General features: G+C 45.7%; 2 protein-coding genes across 5 annotated transcripts in view; one reads left to right on the top strand and one right to left on the bottom strand.

Annotated features, from left to right (window-relative positions):
- The window catches only part of B9D1 (B9 domain containing 1), a 180,494-nt gene that overhangs the window by 132,833 nt on the left and 35,443 nt on the right, over window positions 1-12,218 (top strand). The gene's annotated exons all lie outside the window — the stretch shown is intronic.
- Window positions 1-12,218, bottom strand: part of EPN2 (epsin 2) — a 55,211-nt gene that overhangs the window by 23,276 nt on the left and 19,717 nt on the right. For all 4 annotated transcript variants that reach the window (XM_077274381.1, XM_077274379.1, XM_077274382.1 and 1 more), the window contains exon 2: window positions 8,823-9,641. In XM_077274381.1, coding sequence (XP_077130496.1) covers window positions 8,823-9,420 — 598 coding nt within the window. In that variant the 5' untranslated portion in view covers window positions 9,421-9,641. The remainder of the gene's footprint in view (window positions 1-8,822; window positions 9,642-12,218) is intronic.

The following is a 12,218-nucleotide window of genomic DNA, read 5'->3' as shown; positions in this document are numbered from 1 at the left end:
AATAGAAGGAAAAGTCTCACTCACCGGATCTTTAAAACGTCAACACTTTAATTGAAAAGTTAAAACATCAGGTTGCAAATGTGAACGGAGTACGCGGAGGACAACAGTCGTTGTTATGCAAGGACCTATTGAAGACTGGTGTGAAACGACTGTTGTCCTCCGTGTATTCCATTCACCCCTGCAACCTGATGTTTTAACTTTTCAATTAAAGTGTTGACGTTTTAAAGAGACGGTGAGTGAGATTTTTCTTTCTATTTTTGGATGTTATGCTACTGGTTTTCCTTGAACACACCCAAAGTCTTTTGAAGGTCTGGTTCGTCTCAGCTCACGCTATAGAGGAGTGAACAACAGATGGTGTCGGCACATAACTTCTCCACATGTTGCCCCTATCTCGGATCTTCTCATACCTAACAGATCGGGCATTCAGCGTCTCCTACTCACACACCTCCTCCGCATGTCGTCCCCTGTTTGTGTCCCCCAAGGTTCAGTTGTAGGACCCCTGCTCTTCTCCATCTACACCTTCGGTTCCGCCTGGGACAGCTCATAGAGTCCCACTTCTTTCAGTATCACCTCTATGCTGACACAGATCTACCTCTCTGGACCCGATATCACCTCCTTACTGACCAGAATCCCACAATGTCTGTCTATTCCATCCTTCTTCGCTGTTCAATTTCGAAAGCTTAATATGGACAAGTCAGAATTCAACATCTTTTCCCAACCCTCCCAATGGAACTATCCATCAAAATCAATGGCTGCTCACTCTCCCCTTGACTCTGCCTTCTCCTTCCACCCACACATCCAAGCCCTTTCCACTTCCTGCTAACTACAACTCAAAAATATTTCTCGGATCTGCACATTCCTTAACCAAGAATCTGCAAAAACACTAGTGCATGCCCTCATCATCTCCCGCCTTGACTACTGCAACCTCCTGTTCTGTGGCCTCCCTTTTAACACTCCCGCACCCCTCCAATCTATCCTAAACTCTGCTGCCCGACTAATCCACCTGTCCCCCCGCTATTCCCCAGCCTCTCCCCTCTGTCAATCCCTTCACTGGCTCCCCATTGACCAGAGACTCCAGTTCAATACCCTAACCATGACATACAAAGCCATCCACAACCTGTCTCCTCCATACATCTGTGACCTCTTCTCCCGGTACTTACCTACACGCAACCTCCGATCCTCACAAGATCTCCTTCTCTACTCCCCTCTTATCTCCTCCTCCCACAATCGCAGACAAGATTTCTCCCGTGCTTCCCCCTATACTCTGGAACTCTCTACCCCAGCACATCAGACTCTCGCATACCACGGAAACCTTCAAAAGGAACCTACCTCTTCCGACAAGCCTACAACCTGCAGTAACCCTCGTTACACCATACCACCACCTCTACCCTTATCTATTGTATCCTCACCCATCCCTTGTAGCCATGGAATAAATGGTGCTCTAATAAAAAATAATAAAATCTGATCATGAGTAAAATACAAATTCCTGTATCTGGGATTCCCCCGCCCCCAACGATGGGCGGAATGGGACGGTTTTTCCCTCCCGCTCGCCCTTCAGCGTATGAGAAATTACTTCCCAATTCTGCTAATCACTAAAGCAGGATTCCCCGCACACCATCTGTTTATCCTCTGCGCCAGAACCGTGGCCACCGGGCGGGCCGGCGGGGAGATGGCATATGGTGGCACCTGTCACACACTCAATTCTACGCAAATCCTAAGAGGTCGGGATTGTACATAGGATTACTTTACATATTTGCTGCGTGTAGATGCATGGATTTACCCCCCATATGTTCTTAAAAGGGGAAATCTATATGAAAGCAGTGACAGTTCATTAACATGAGCGTCTGTGAATCCAGACCACGGGGATCAGAGATTATGGAGCGGTTAAAAGATGGATTGGGGTGAATTCTCCCCTTATAAGTCCCATAAATCAATTCCTCACAATCAATGTATAATCTGTATAATATAAATGGATATAGCCTACTGTTATATAATTCAGTACCACCATGGTGACATAATCCGGTAATATAAAATACAATCGTTCACAATATGATGATAAATAATCTGCCATCATAAAACTGAGCGATCAATAATCTGATCGTAAATAATAATCAGATCGCATAAAACGTACGGCTAAATAAAATAATGGCAAAATAATCTAATAAAACTACATAATGGGGGTGATAAACAGGAAATATATAATCTGGAAAATAAAATAAAAAATGCAGTAATGTAATCTGAAGAAGAATTGCCTGTAAATCTAATCTAATCAGGAAGGTAATATGGTGACAGATGACACAGGGGCCTCCTCGCTTTCGATTTTTCCTCCTCGCCTATCATTTCTCTAATTGTTGGACTTGTATCAGGGCTTGTTTTTTTTGTTTGTTTCATTATTTTTGTGATGCAAACTGTAGATTTTATTGATAGCACTTTGGGGACCCCTGGAAGAGGAGGCGAAATCACCAATAAATTGTGATTCTGCCATTTTGAATTTTTTTTATGTCACTTTGTGGATCATAGATGTTTATTATGCACGTGGCAATGTTATACCAAACGTGATACTTTTATTTTTTTTAAAGATTTTTCTAAGTTACGGGAGAAGGTGATGTGAAATTTATTTTTTTTTTTTAATTTTTAACATTTTTATTGAGGACTTGGACCAGCGATCACTTGATTGCTTGTAAAATATACTTCAATTCTGTGATAGTGCAATATTGTAAAATGACTTTTCGCCTTTTGAAGTCCAACAACACACACAACAGATACAGGGGGGCTTTAGTAGGCCCACCGGCTGCCGTGATAGTGACATGTTGGGGTGGGCCGATGGGTGTCGGAAGGAACACCTTCCCCCATTTCTAACTGCTTAAATGATGCTGTCACGATTTGCAGCGGCATCTAAGACTTTGAAGGGCTATTCCCATCTCCAACACCCTATCCCAATATGTAGTAGGAGTAGTAATAATAATATTAGCAAATACCTGTAGTATAGTTCTTCTGATTTGCTATGTCTCTTTCCTCATGTGCAGGCATTGCAGGATCTTAAGTATCCATGGTTACAACCACTAGCAACTAGCTAACTGTCACTATATCAGTGGTCGTAACCATGGATACCTAAGGTCCTGTAATGCCTGTGCATGAAGAAAGAGACATAGCGAATCAGAAAAACTATACTACAATTCTAACTGGAGGTATTTGTCATTATTATTATTATTACACCTACTACATATTGGGACAGAATCTTGGAGATGGGAATACCCCTTTATATTTCTGGAATTGGAGATAACTCACAGCGATAGACTTGTGGTGCCAGCTCTGTAACACAGCCAGCACTGTATGGAGGGTGCTCAGCGGTAATACTGGGGTGTCTGCGGTAACACTGGGGTGTCTTTGGTAATACTAGGTGTCTGCGGTAATACTGGGGTGTCTGCGGTAATACTGGGGTGTCTGCGGTAATACTGGGGTGTCTGCGGTAATACTGGGGTGTCTGTGGTAATACTAGGTGTCTGCAGTAATACTGGGGTGTCTGTGGTAATACTAGGTGTCTGCGGTAATACTGGGGTGTCTGCGGTAATACTGGGGTGTCTGCGGTAATATTGGGGTGTCTGCGGTAACACTGGGGTGTCTGCGGTAACACTGGGGTGTCTGTGGTAATACTGGTGTGTCTGCGGTAATACTGGGGTGTCTGCGGTAATACTGGGCTGTCTGTGGTAATACTAGGTGTCTGCAGTAATACTGGGTGTCTGCGGTAATACTGGGGTGTCTGCGGTAATACTGGGGTGTCTGCGGTAATACTGGGGTGTCTGCGGTAATACTGGGGTGTTTGCGGTAATACTGGGCTGTCTGTGGTAATACTAGGTGTCTGCGGTAATACTGGGGTATCTGCGGTAATACTGGGGTGTCTGCGGTAATACTGGGGTGTCTGCGGTAATACTGGGGTGTCTGCGGTAATATTGGGGTGTCTGCGGTAACACTGGGGTGTCTGCGGTAACACTGGGGTGTCTGTGGTAATACTGGTGTGTCTGCGGTAATACTGGGGTGTCTGCGGTAATACTGGGCTGTCTGTGGTAATACTAGGTGTCTGCAGTAATACTGGGTGTCTGCGGTAATACTGGGGTGTCTGCGGTAATACTGGGGTGTCTGCGGTAATACTGGGGTGTCTGCGGTAATACTGGGGTGTTTGCGGTAATACTGGGCTGTCTGTGGTAATACTAGGTGTCTGCGGTAATACTGGGGTATCTGCGGTAATACTGGGGTGTCTGCGGTAATACTGGGGTGTCTGCGGTAATACTGGGGTGTCTGCGGTAATACTGGGGTGTCTGTGGTAATACTGGGGTGTCTGGTAATACTGGGGTGTCTGCGGTAATACTAGGTGTCTGTGGTAATACTGGGGTGTCTGTGGTAATACTAGGTGTCTGTGGTAATACTGGGGTGTCTGCGGTAATACTGGGGTGTCTGCGGTAACGCTAGGTGTCTGCGGTAACACTGGGGTGTCTGCGGTAATACTGGGGTGTCTGCGGTAATACTAGGTGTCTGCGGTAATACTGGGGTGTCTGCGGTAATACTGGGGTGTCTGCGGTAATACTGGGCTGTCTGTGGTAATACTAGGTGTCTGCGGTAATACTGGGGTATCTGCGGTAATACTGGGGTGTCTGCAGTAATACTGGTGTGTCTGCGGTAATACTGGGGTGTCTGCGGTAATACTGGGGTGTCTGCGGTAATACTAGGTGTCTGGTAATACTGGGGTGTCTGTGGTAATACTGGGGTGTCTGCGGTAATACTGGGGTGTCTGCGGTAATACTGGGGTGTCTGCGGTAATACTGGGCTTTCTGTGGTAATACTAGGTGTCTGCGGTAATACTGGGTGTCTGCGGTAATACTGGGGTGTCTGCGGTAATACTAGGTGTCTGCGGTAATACTGGGATGTCTGCGGTAATACTGGGGTGTCTGCGGTAATACTGGGGTGTCTGGGGTAATACTAGGTGTCTGCGGTAATACTGGGGTGTCTGTGGTAATACTGGGATGTCTGTGGTAATACTAGGTGTCTGCGGTAATACTGGGATGTCTGCGGTAATACTGGGGTGTCTGCGCTAATACTGGGGTGTCTGCAGTAATACTGGGGTGTCTGCAGTAATACTGGGGTGTCTGCGGTAATACTAGGTGTCTGCGGTAATACTGGGGTGTCTGCGGTAATACTGGGGTGTCTGGGGTAATACTAGGTGTCTGCGGTAATACTGGGGTGTCTGCGGTAATACTGGGATGTCTGCGGTAATACTGGGATGTCTGTGGTAATACTAGGTGTCTGCGGTAATACTGGGGTGTCTGCGGTAATACTGGGATGTCTGTGGTAATACTAGGTGTCTGCGGTAATACTGGGGTGTCTGTGGTAATACTAGGTGTCTGCGGTAATACTGGGGTGTCTGCGGTAATACTGGGGTGTCTGGGGTAATACTAGGTGTCTGCGGTAATACTGGGGTGTCTGCGGTAATACTGGGATGTCTGTGGTAATACTAGGTGTCTGCGGTAATACTGGGGTGTCTGTGGTAATACTAGGTGTCTGCGGTAATACTGGGGTGTCTGCGGTAATACTGGGATGTCTGTGGTAATACTGGGATGTCTGGTAATACTAGGTGTCTGCGGTAATACTGGGGTGTCTGGTAATACTAGGTGTCTGCGGTAATACTAGGTGTCTGCGGTAATACTGGGGTGTCTGCAGTAATACTGGGTGTCTGCGGTAATACTGGGTGTCTGCGGTAATACTGGGGTGTCTGCGGTAATACTGGGGTGTCTGCGGTAATACTGGGATGTCTGTGGTAATACTAGGTGTCTGTGGTAATACTGGGGTGTCTGCGGTAATACTGGGGTGTCTGCGGTAATACTGGGGTGTCTGGGGTAATACTGGGGTGTCTGCGGTAATACTGGGATGTCTGTGGTAATACTAGGTGTCTGCGGTAATACTGGGGTGTCTGCGGTAATACTGGGGTGTCTGCGGTAATACTATGTTGGCACATTCTCAGAATATTCTGCTCCCATAGGTCCCAAATATTACAATAAAACAAGGATTATAGGTAATACCGTATGTAGAGGGCACTGCCACGTTACGCCATGCAAAGCTCTAGGCCCCAAATCCCCTCCCCAGCCATACAGGCAGCCCCTGACAGAGGCGTCCGATGTACCGTGACCTTGATAGAAGGGGCCGGATGTTTTTGGAATTCCTTTCCATGCACAATTCCTTTTATCTGCCATTGACAGGACGGATGCTGAATTATCAAACGAAGGATCTAGAACTTTCATTCCACATGGGAGGCCTAAAATGAAATTCCTTTAATCCGGCATTACTTTTTTGGGGGCAGGCCCACACAGGACGATGGATTTTAGGGTTCAGACGTCATGTGCATAAGGTCTTACCAGCAGACGTACGCGATGTGCACTCACATCTGGGCAGGGAATTAGTCGTAGTTACTGTGGATAATTGGGGTTAGATTTGTTAGACATGTCAGGACCAGAGCAAAAAGATTCCCACCAGCCGGGTCCAGCGGCGGCCATGTCAGTAGTCCGTGGCCACCAGACAGGGCCCTGCAGACCTCCTCCTACCTGCGGCAATCTGAATATTATGGAAGAGGCGCTGGGGATGCCTCTGCAGGTGGGAGGCTCTGGTCTGGTGGCCACGGACTACCAACATGGCCGCTTCGACCAGGGTCCTGGGAATCCCGCTGCTCCGCTCTAGTCGGGGGTCTTTCCTGCTGTGTATACCGAAAGCAGACGCTGCAAAGCCAATGTGAATGCGCCCTGACCTAGCAGAATTGTCAGACTGCCGGATGAAAGGGATTTTACGTTGATCTGGATATTGGGGGTCTTGATTTTCGTATACAGGGAGGTCACGTGGAGCGGCCACAATAGGAGCCAGTCTTGGTACAATCAGCTGTTTATGAGAGCTGGCATCAGCGGGCTTCTTATGAAGAGTGGGTCTGTGTATTGAGGGAGCATTATGGGAGGGGATGTACCATGCAACTCCGCAACTGCAGCGGACCACCGGCCTTACACAAGAAAGCATGCACTAGTGCGACACACTTACCTGATAGGGCATCACACATGACTGGATGGCGGGGGTGGGTGAGACAACAGAGAGACAATGAGCGAGCGCAGAGACCGTCCGTCCTGTATATTATGTCCTGATATACGGGGAGTGCTGATGTCATCACATGATGCGTCTGTGTCATAGACCAACAATGCAGGGAAACAAGAGCTGCATGGAGACACTCCTCATATAGGAACTCTCAGAGGATGCCAACCTATGGCTCCTCAGCTGTTGCCAACCTACAACTCCCAGCATGCCCTGACACCCTGGCGTGGCTCTGTCCACAGATTCCCGCCCACAAAGCCACATAAGAATGAGTGCGCTGCAGATGTTCATGCAGATTTTTTTCTGCTATATGTGAATTGGGTTTTAAAAATCACATGCGGATTTTGCTGCAGATTTTTCTCAGCAGCATATCTGCTACATCTGAACATGGCCATATTGGCTCACACCTGATATCCCTCCTGCTCTTGCAGGCCACATGTACTGCAGCGTTACATCCCTTGCTGCATAACTGGGTGAATTTGCCGTTCAGATCTATGGGAAAGCTGGGTGCAATATCTACATGACACCCGGCATTTATTGTACAAGAGTAAGTGCAAATCGCAGCAAATTCCTTCTGCCTGAGGCTTAAAAAAAAAAAAGGGAAATCCCTTGGCGTGCCGACTCTTTGAGGGATAATTAATTTCGACTTTGAATGTCGGCCGGCAGAACGTCATTCTTCATTTCAAAAGAAGCCTAAATTGGATTATCCGGGAAAGATAAAGCCAGAGGGTGGAGAGCAGGATTTGTGTATTTTGACACCGTATGTATAGGAATGGCGCATTATACATACCGACGCCGCGCTGATCAAACCGATTCACAGTTGTATCAAAGGAGACACCACTTATCCGGATCTTCATGTTACACTGACGTTCACCTCCGGAGCTGAATTCAGAATTCTGCTCATTTCCCGTTACCGGGAAGGAGTGCACCATGGGAAATCAAATGACGGCTGCAAAGTTAGAGCTAAGATCTGAGGTCACATGACCGACCACAACGTGGGATTAAATTACTGTTTCCAAAGACAACCAGCCGAATTCTGAAAACAGCTCTGGGTGTGAATGGAGGGAATGAGCCACAATAATTCCCCAAAAAGTAAACTTAAATGACTCTCAGGCCACAAATAAAGGCAACCAACATCACATATACATGGTAGCATACGTTAAGTTCTGCCTGGGAACAACTAGTAATGCCTAATTTTGGGTGGCGTTTACATAAAATCCGCCCATTTTTGGCCTGGGACGGCATCAAATTTGCTGGAAATTGGGACTATTGACAGCTATGCATAGAGCACTCATTTATCTAAGCTCCTATTTCTCCGCATTCCCTGCTGGTTCACTTCTGGGAATTTTAGTCTTTATATTAGGCACTAATGTAAGAAAAGGAAAAAAAAAATAACTCTCCTATAAAGCAATGCAACACAGAACTATTTTGTAGACTTGGTGGTCACTCTAGGAATCACTAGCCCACCAGGATATATCATCATTGAGGCCTAATAGGTCCTTTGTGGTTCATCTTATAAGGAAAAGTCCTTAGGAACAAATGGGGTTGTCTGCTGTAGGATCTTTGGAGACTACTGTGATGTTAAAAGGGCTCACGTAGATGATCACCTCGTATCCTGGTGGGCTAGGTTGACCGTAATCTTAGAATCCAAGAGTGTTATTATCAGCTCAATGAGAGGCACGGAAAGCAATGCAGATACTCACATCCATGGTACGATGCCGGAGAACCACCAGATTTCCCATAGTCTTGCTCAGAGTAGCTGGTGGACAGGTTGGGCTGGCTAGAGCCGCGACCAAAACTGATCTGATTGTTGCTCCCGACTCCTGTGGCCACCTGAGCCATTCGCTCTTTGGTCTTAAGTGCCTGGGCCCTTTCGCCCTTCAACCTCTCGTCGTCTTTCAAGAGGCTCACCAACTGTTTCGACTTTTCCCTCACGTTAATCCCTTGGTCTTTCCCGTCCCGGTCGATGTACTGGAAATCTTTCAGCGTCTGTATGGCAAATATGTTTTCCTTGCACTGGTGGGACACTCTCTCCGATCCGGTCTTGATGAGATAATCCAGAAGGGTCAAGGCTTTGTAAACATGTCTCCAGTTCTTACCGTGGTCATTGAGCCTCTTCCAGATCATGCTCATGATTTCCGAAAAAGCCACCACGTTATAGGTCAAGTCGGCAATCTCCGTCATGAGGGAGCTGGAAGGACCCCAAGGATCGTTGGAGGTGGCTTCCCTAACTTTGATCTCCGCCTCTGAATAATTATTGACAATGTTCTTCATCTGTCTCCTTATGGATGAGGTCGTCATTTTTGTGTTGGTTTACAAAAAAAAAAAGCACCTTTAAAATAAAAAAAATTAAAAAAAATCACAAAAAGTCTGACATACCCCGGGTCCTAAAGTTAAAAACCAAGTAGGGAAATCCTCTCAAGGAGAAGTCGTCACCGTTGTTTCCGCACATGACAGGAAATGGGGTCCAATTTTGGTTATAAGCATCTCCTCAGCCGACAAACATCATGCGATCCCAAAACCTATAAGTAAAAAATAAAGAAATAATAATAATTGTCATATCTGTAAAATTGGGTAAAATTTTTCAAAATAAAGTTCTTAACAGATTTTACAATCCAGATATCCCCCTTATGAAATACGCAACCCAAGACCTATAAAAATAGGAAATAATTGTCAAATCAGTACAATTGGGTAAAATAAAAAAAAACACCCAAATGTGTATGTATGTATGTATGTAATATATATATACACACATATATCTCTCAAAGGGGGTGTCTGGATTCACTCTCTTCAATAAGTAACTAGTGGACAACTCTATAAAGAGTGTCTCTCGCTCTGGCATGGATTTGGCATGTCCGTTAGCTACACGGGCAACTCAACAAAATGCCCTATTTGAGAATTCTGAGATAATAAAGGGTGGGAAGGGTCCTTCCATCTACTATCCTCATCTTTTAACCAGTGGAGAACTCTACAAAGAGTGTCTCTCGCTCTGGAGGATTCGGCATGTCCGTTAGCTACATGGGCAACCCAATAAAATGTCCTATTTGAGAATTCTGAGATAATAAAGGGTGGGAAGGGTCCCTCCATCTACTATGCTCATCTTTTAACCAGTGGAGAACTTTATAAAGAGTGTCTCTCCCTTTGGAGGTCTTGGCTTGCCTGATAACTTGCTGGAGAGACTTCCCCACCGATATCTAGAAAGGGGCTCAGTATCTCCGTCATAAATGGATCTTGTGTGGCACCTGCTTTCTCCAGCAGCCCTATTGACAATGAATGGAGCGGAGATCAATCATGGGCACCTTTACCATAAGCCCCTGTTCTCGGGTCGGATCAGTGGTCAGACCCTCAATATTCAGCAAGTTATCCCCATACTATGGATAGGATACAACCCTTTAATTGAGGTTGGTCTACAGTTCAGTATATTCATCTAATAATCAGTGCAAAACTTTACAAAGGGGGTCTCTCACGCTGGAGGACCCGGCCTGTCTGTGCATATAACTGCCTGACAGCCCCCGAAACCAGAGAAAATCGGACAAGTTGGAAACATGCCAGATGTTTTGGCTATAATTTGCTATTAAAGGCATGGAGCCGCGGAGATAATCGGTGGTCAGACCCCACAACAGGAGTTATTTCACGCCATTTTCCCACGTCAGTCATGTGACCCTGACCGCTAAACTGACAATGTCACTGAGCACCCAGAATGCACTGCTCTCTGACAACAACAAGCTGAGAGAATTTAGCTTTGGATGTGAATAGAAAAGCTAAAAAAAAAAAGAAAAGTTGTAGAAATTTCCCTGCGGAGCCTTCATTCCTTTAGCTCAGAGACTCCTCTGATAACATCTACTGATATGCCTCATGCAGACATTTAAAGGAGCACATACCGACCATCGGCGGATCATTACGTGTACTCCTCTTATACAAAATGGCAATTGTCAGGCCGGGCAGATGCAATAAAGTTGTTTTTGTTGACGCACAAATAACAAACAACGGGAATCATTTCTTTGCTTAAAGCATGAAAGTGGGACAAATGAGAGCAAACAGTCACTAATTAACAGCCCTGGTATAATTGTGCTTTCAGTCGACAGACCAGGCCTTGTTTTTACACTTCTTGCCCATTTTGCCTCCCTACATCATCCCAATTCCCACAACGTTTTTTAAAGGGAACTTGTCACCGGATTACAAGTGTCCAGTAATGCTCTTATTTTATTCCCGCTGCTCCCCTAAGTATTTTTTTAAAATCTGCCATACGGATCCAGAGATACAGGCCTTTTTAGTACTAATTTTTATGGTCTTTGCCAAGGGGGAGTGGCTCACAGGAGTCCTTGGGGGCGTGTCCCCTTGTAAAGACTATAAAAATTTGCACTAAGAAAAAACTTTAAAAAAATCCTAGCATTCCCAAGGGAGCCGCGGGAATAAAATAAGAACAGAAATTGGCCATTTTTCTCCTTTTGAGAGGTCGCCTTTACAGGGACAGACTGGGTAAAACTGTCCGAGTTCAGGACCCGAGAGGGAGTTTTACGAATGTGGCGATACCAATGATGTTTACTTTTTTTATTTTTTTTGCTGGGTTTATTTTAAGCTTTTATATATTTTTTATTCTGTTAATATTTTGAAAACATTTTTTTTTCATTGCTGGAGGATTTGAACCTGCAATAGTTTTGATCGCTTGTTCTAAATGCTGTAATACTGCAGCTTATAGGAAAATGACTATGGCTGGGCTAAATAGGAGCACCAAGATGGTGACAATGGGGTCCTTCAGCAGGCCCAGGCTGCCTTAGCATTAAATTATCTCCCTGTGATGATTAATCAGCAGCGATCGGAGTTATCTCTATTCGCTGCCGTTAGCTCTTGAGGCTCCTCATACGACATACTAAGTCAGGAAGGGGTTAACCCCTTTAAGTAATCTCAGGCATCTTTTTTTTCGGACCCCTATGTAGCGGCCGACCGACGTGTTTATATCAATAGTCATTGTTCATGGGGGCAAGGAAATCGCAAAACTGGCTTATTTCATAGAAGTCTCAGGATCTTCCATGGGGTTCACAGACAATGCACAGGAAGTAGATAAAAGGGTAACGCCTGACAAAAATGGTGAATAGCTT

This window comes from Ranitomeya variabilis, chromosome 7 (genome assembly GCF_051348905.1).
Source record: "Ranitomeya variabilis isolate aRanVar5 chromosome 7, aRanVar5.hap1, whole genome shotgun sequence".
Lineage (NCBI taxonomy): Eukaryota > Metazoa > Chordata > Amphibia > Anura > Dendrobatidae > Ranitomeya > Ranitomeya variabilis.
This window is presented reverse-complemented; position numbering and strand designations above follow the sequence as displayed.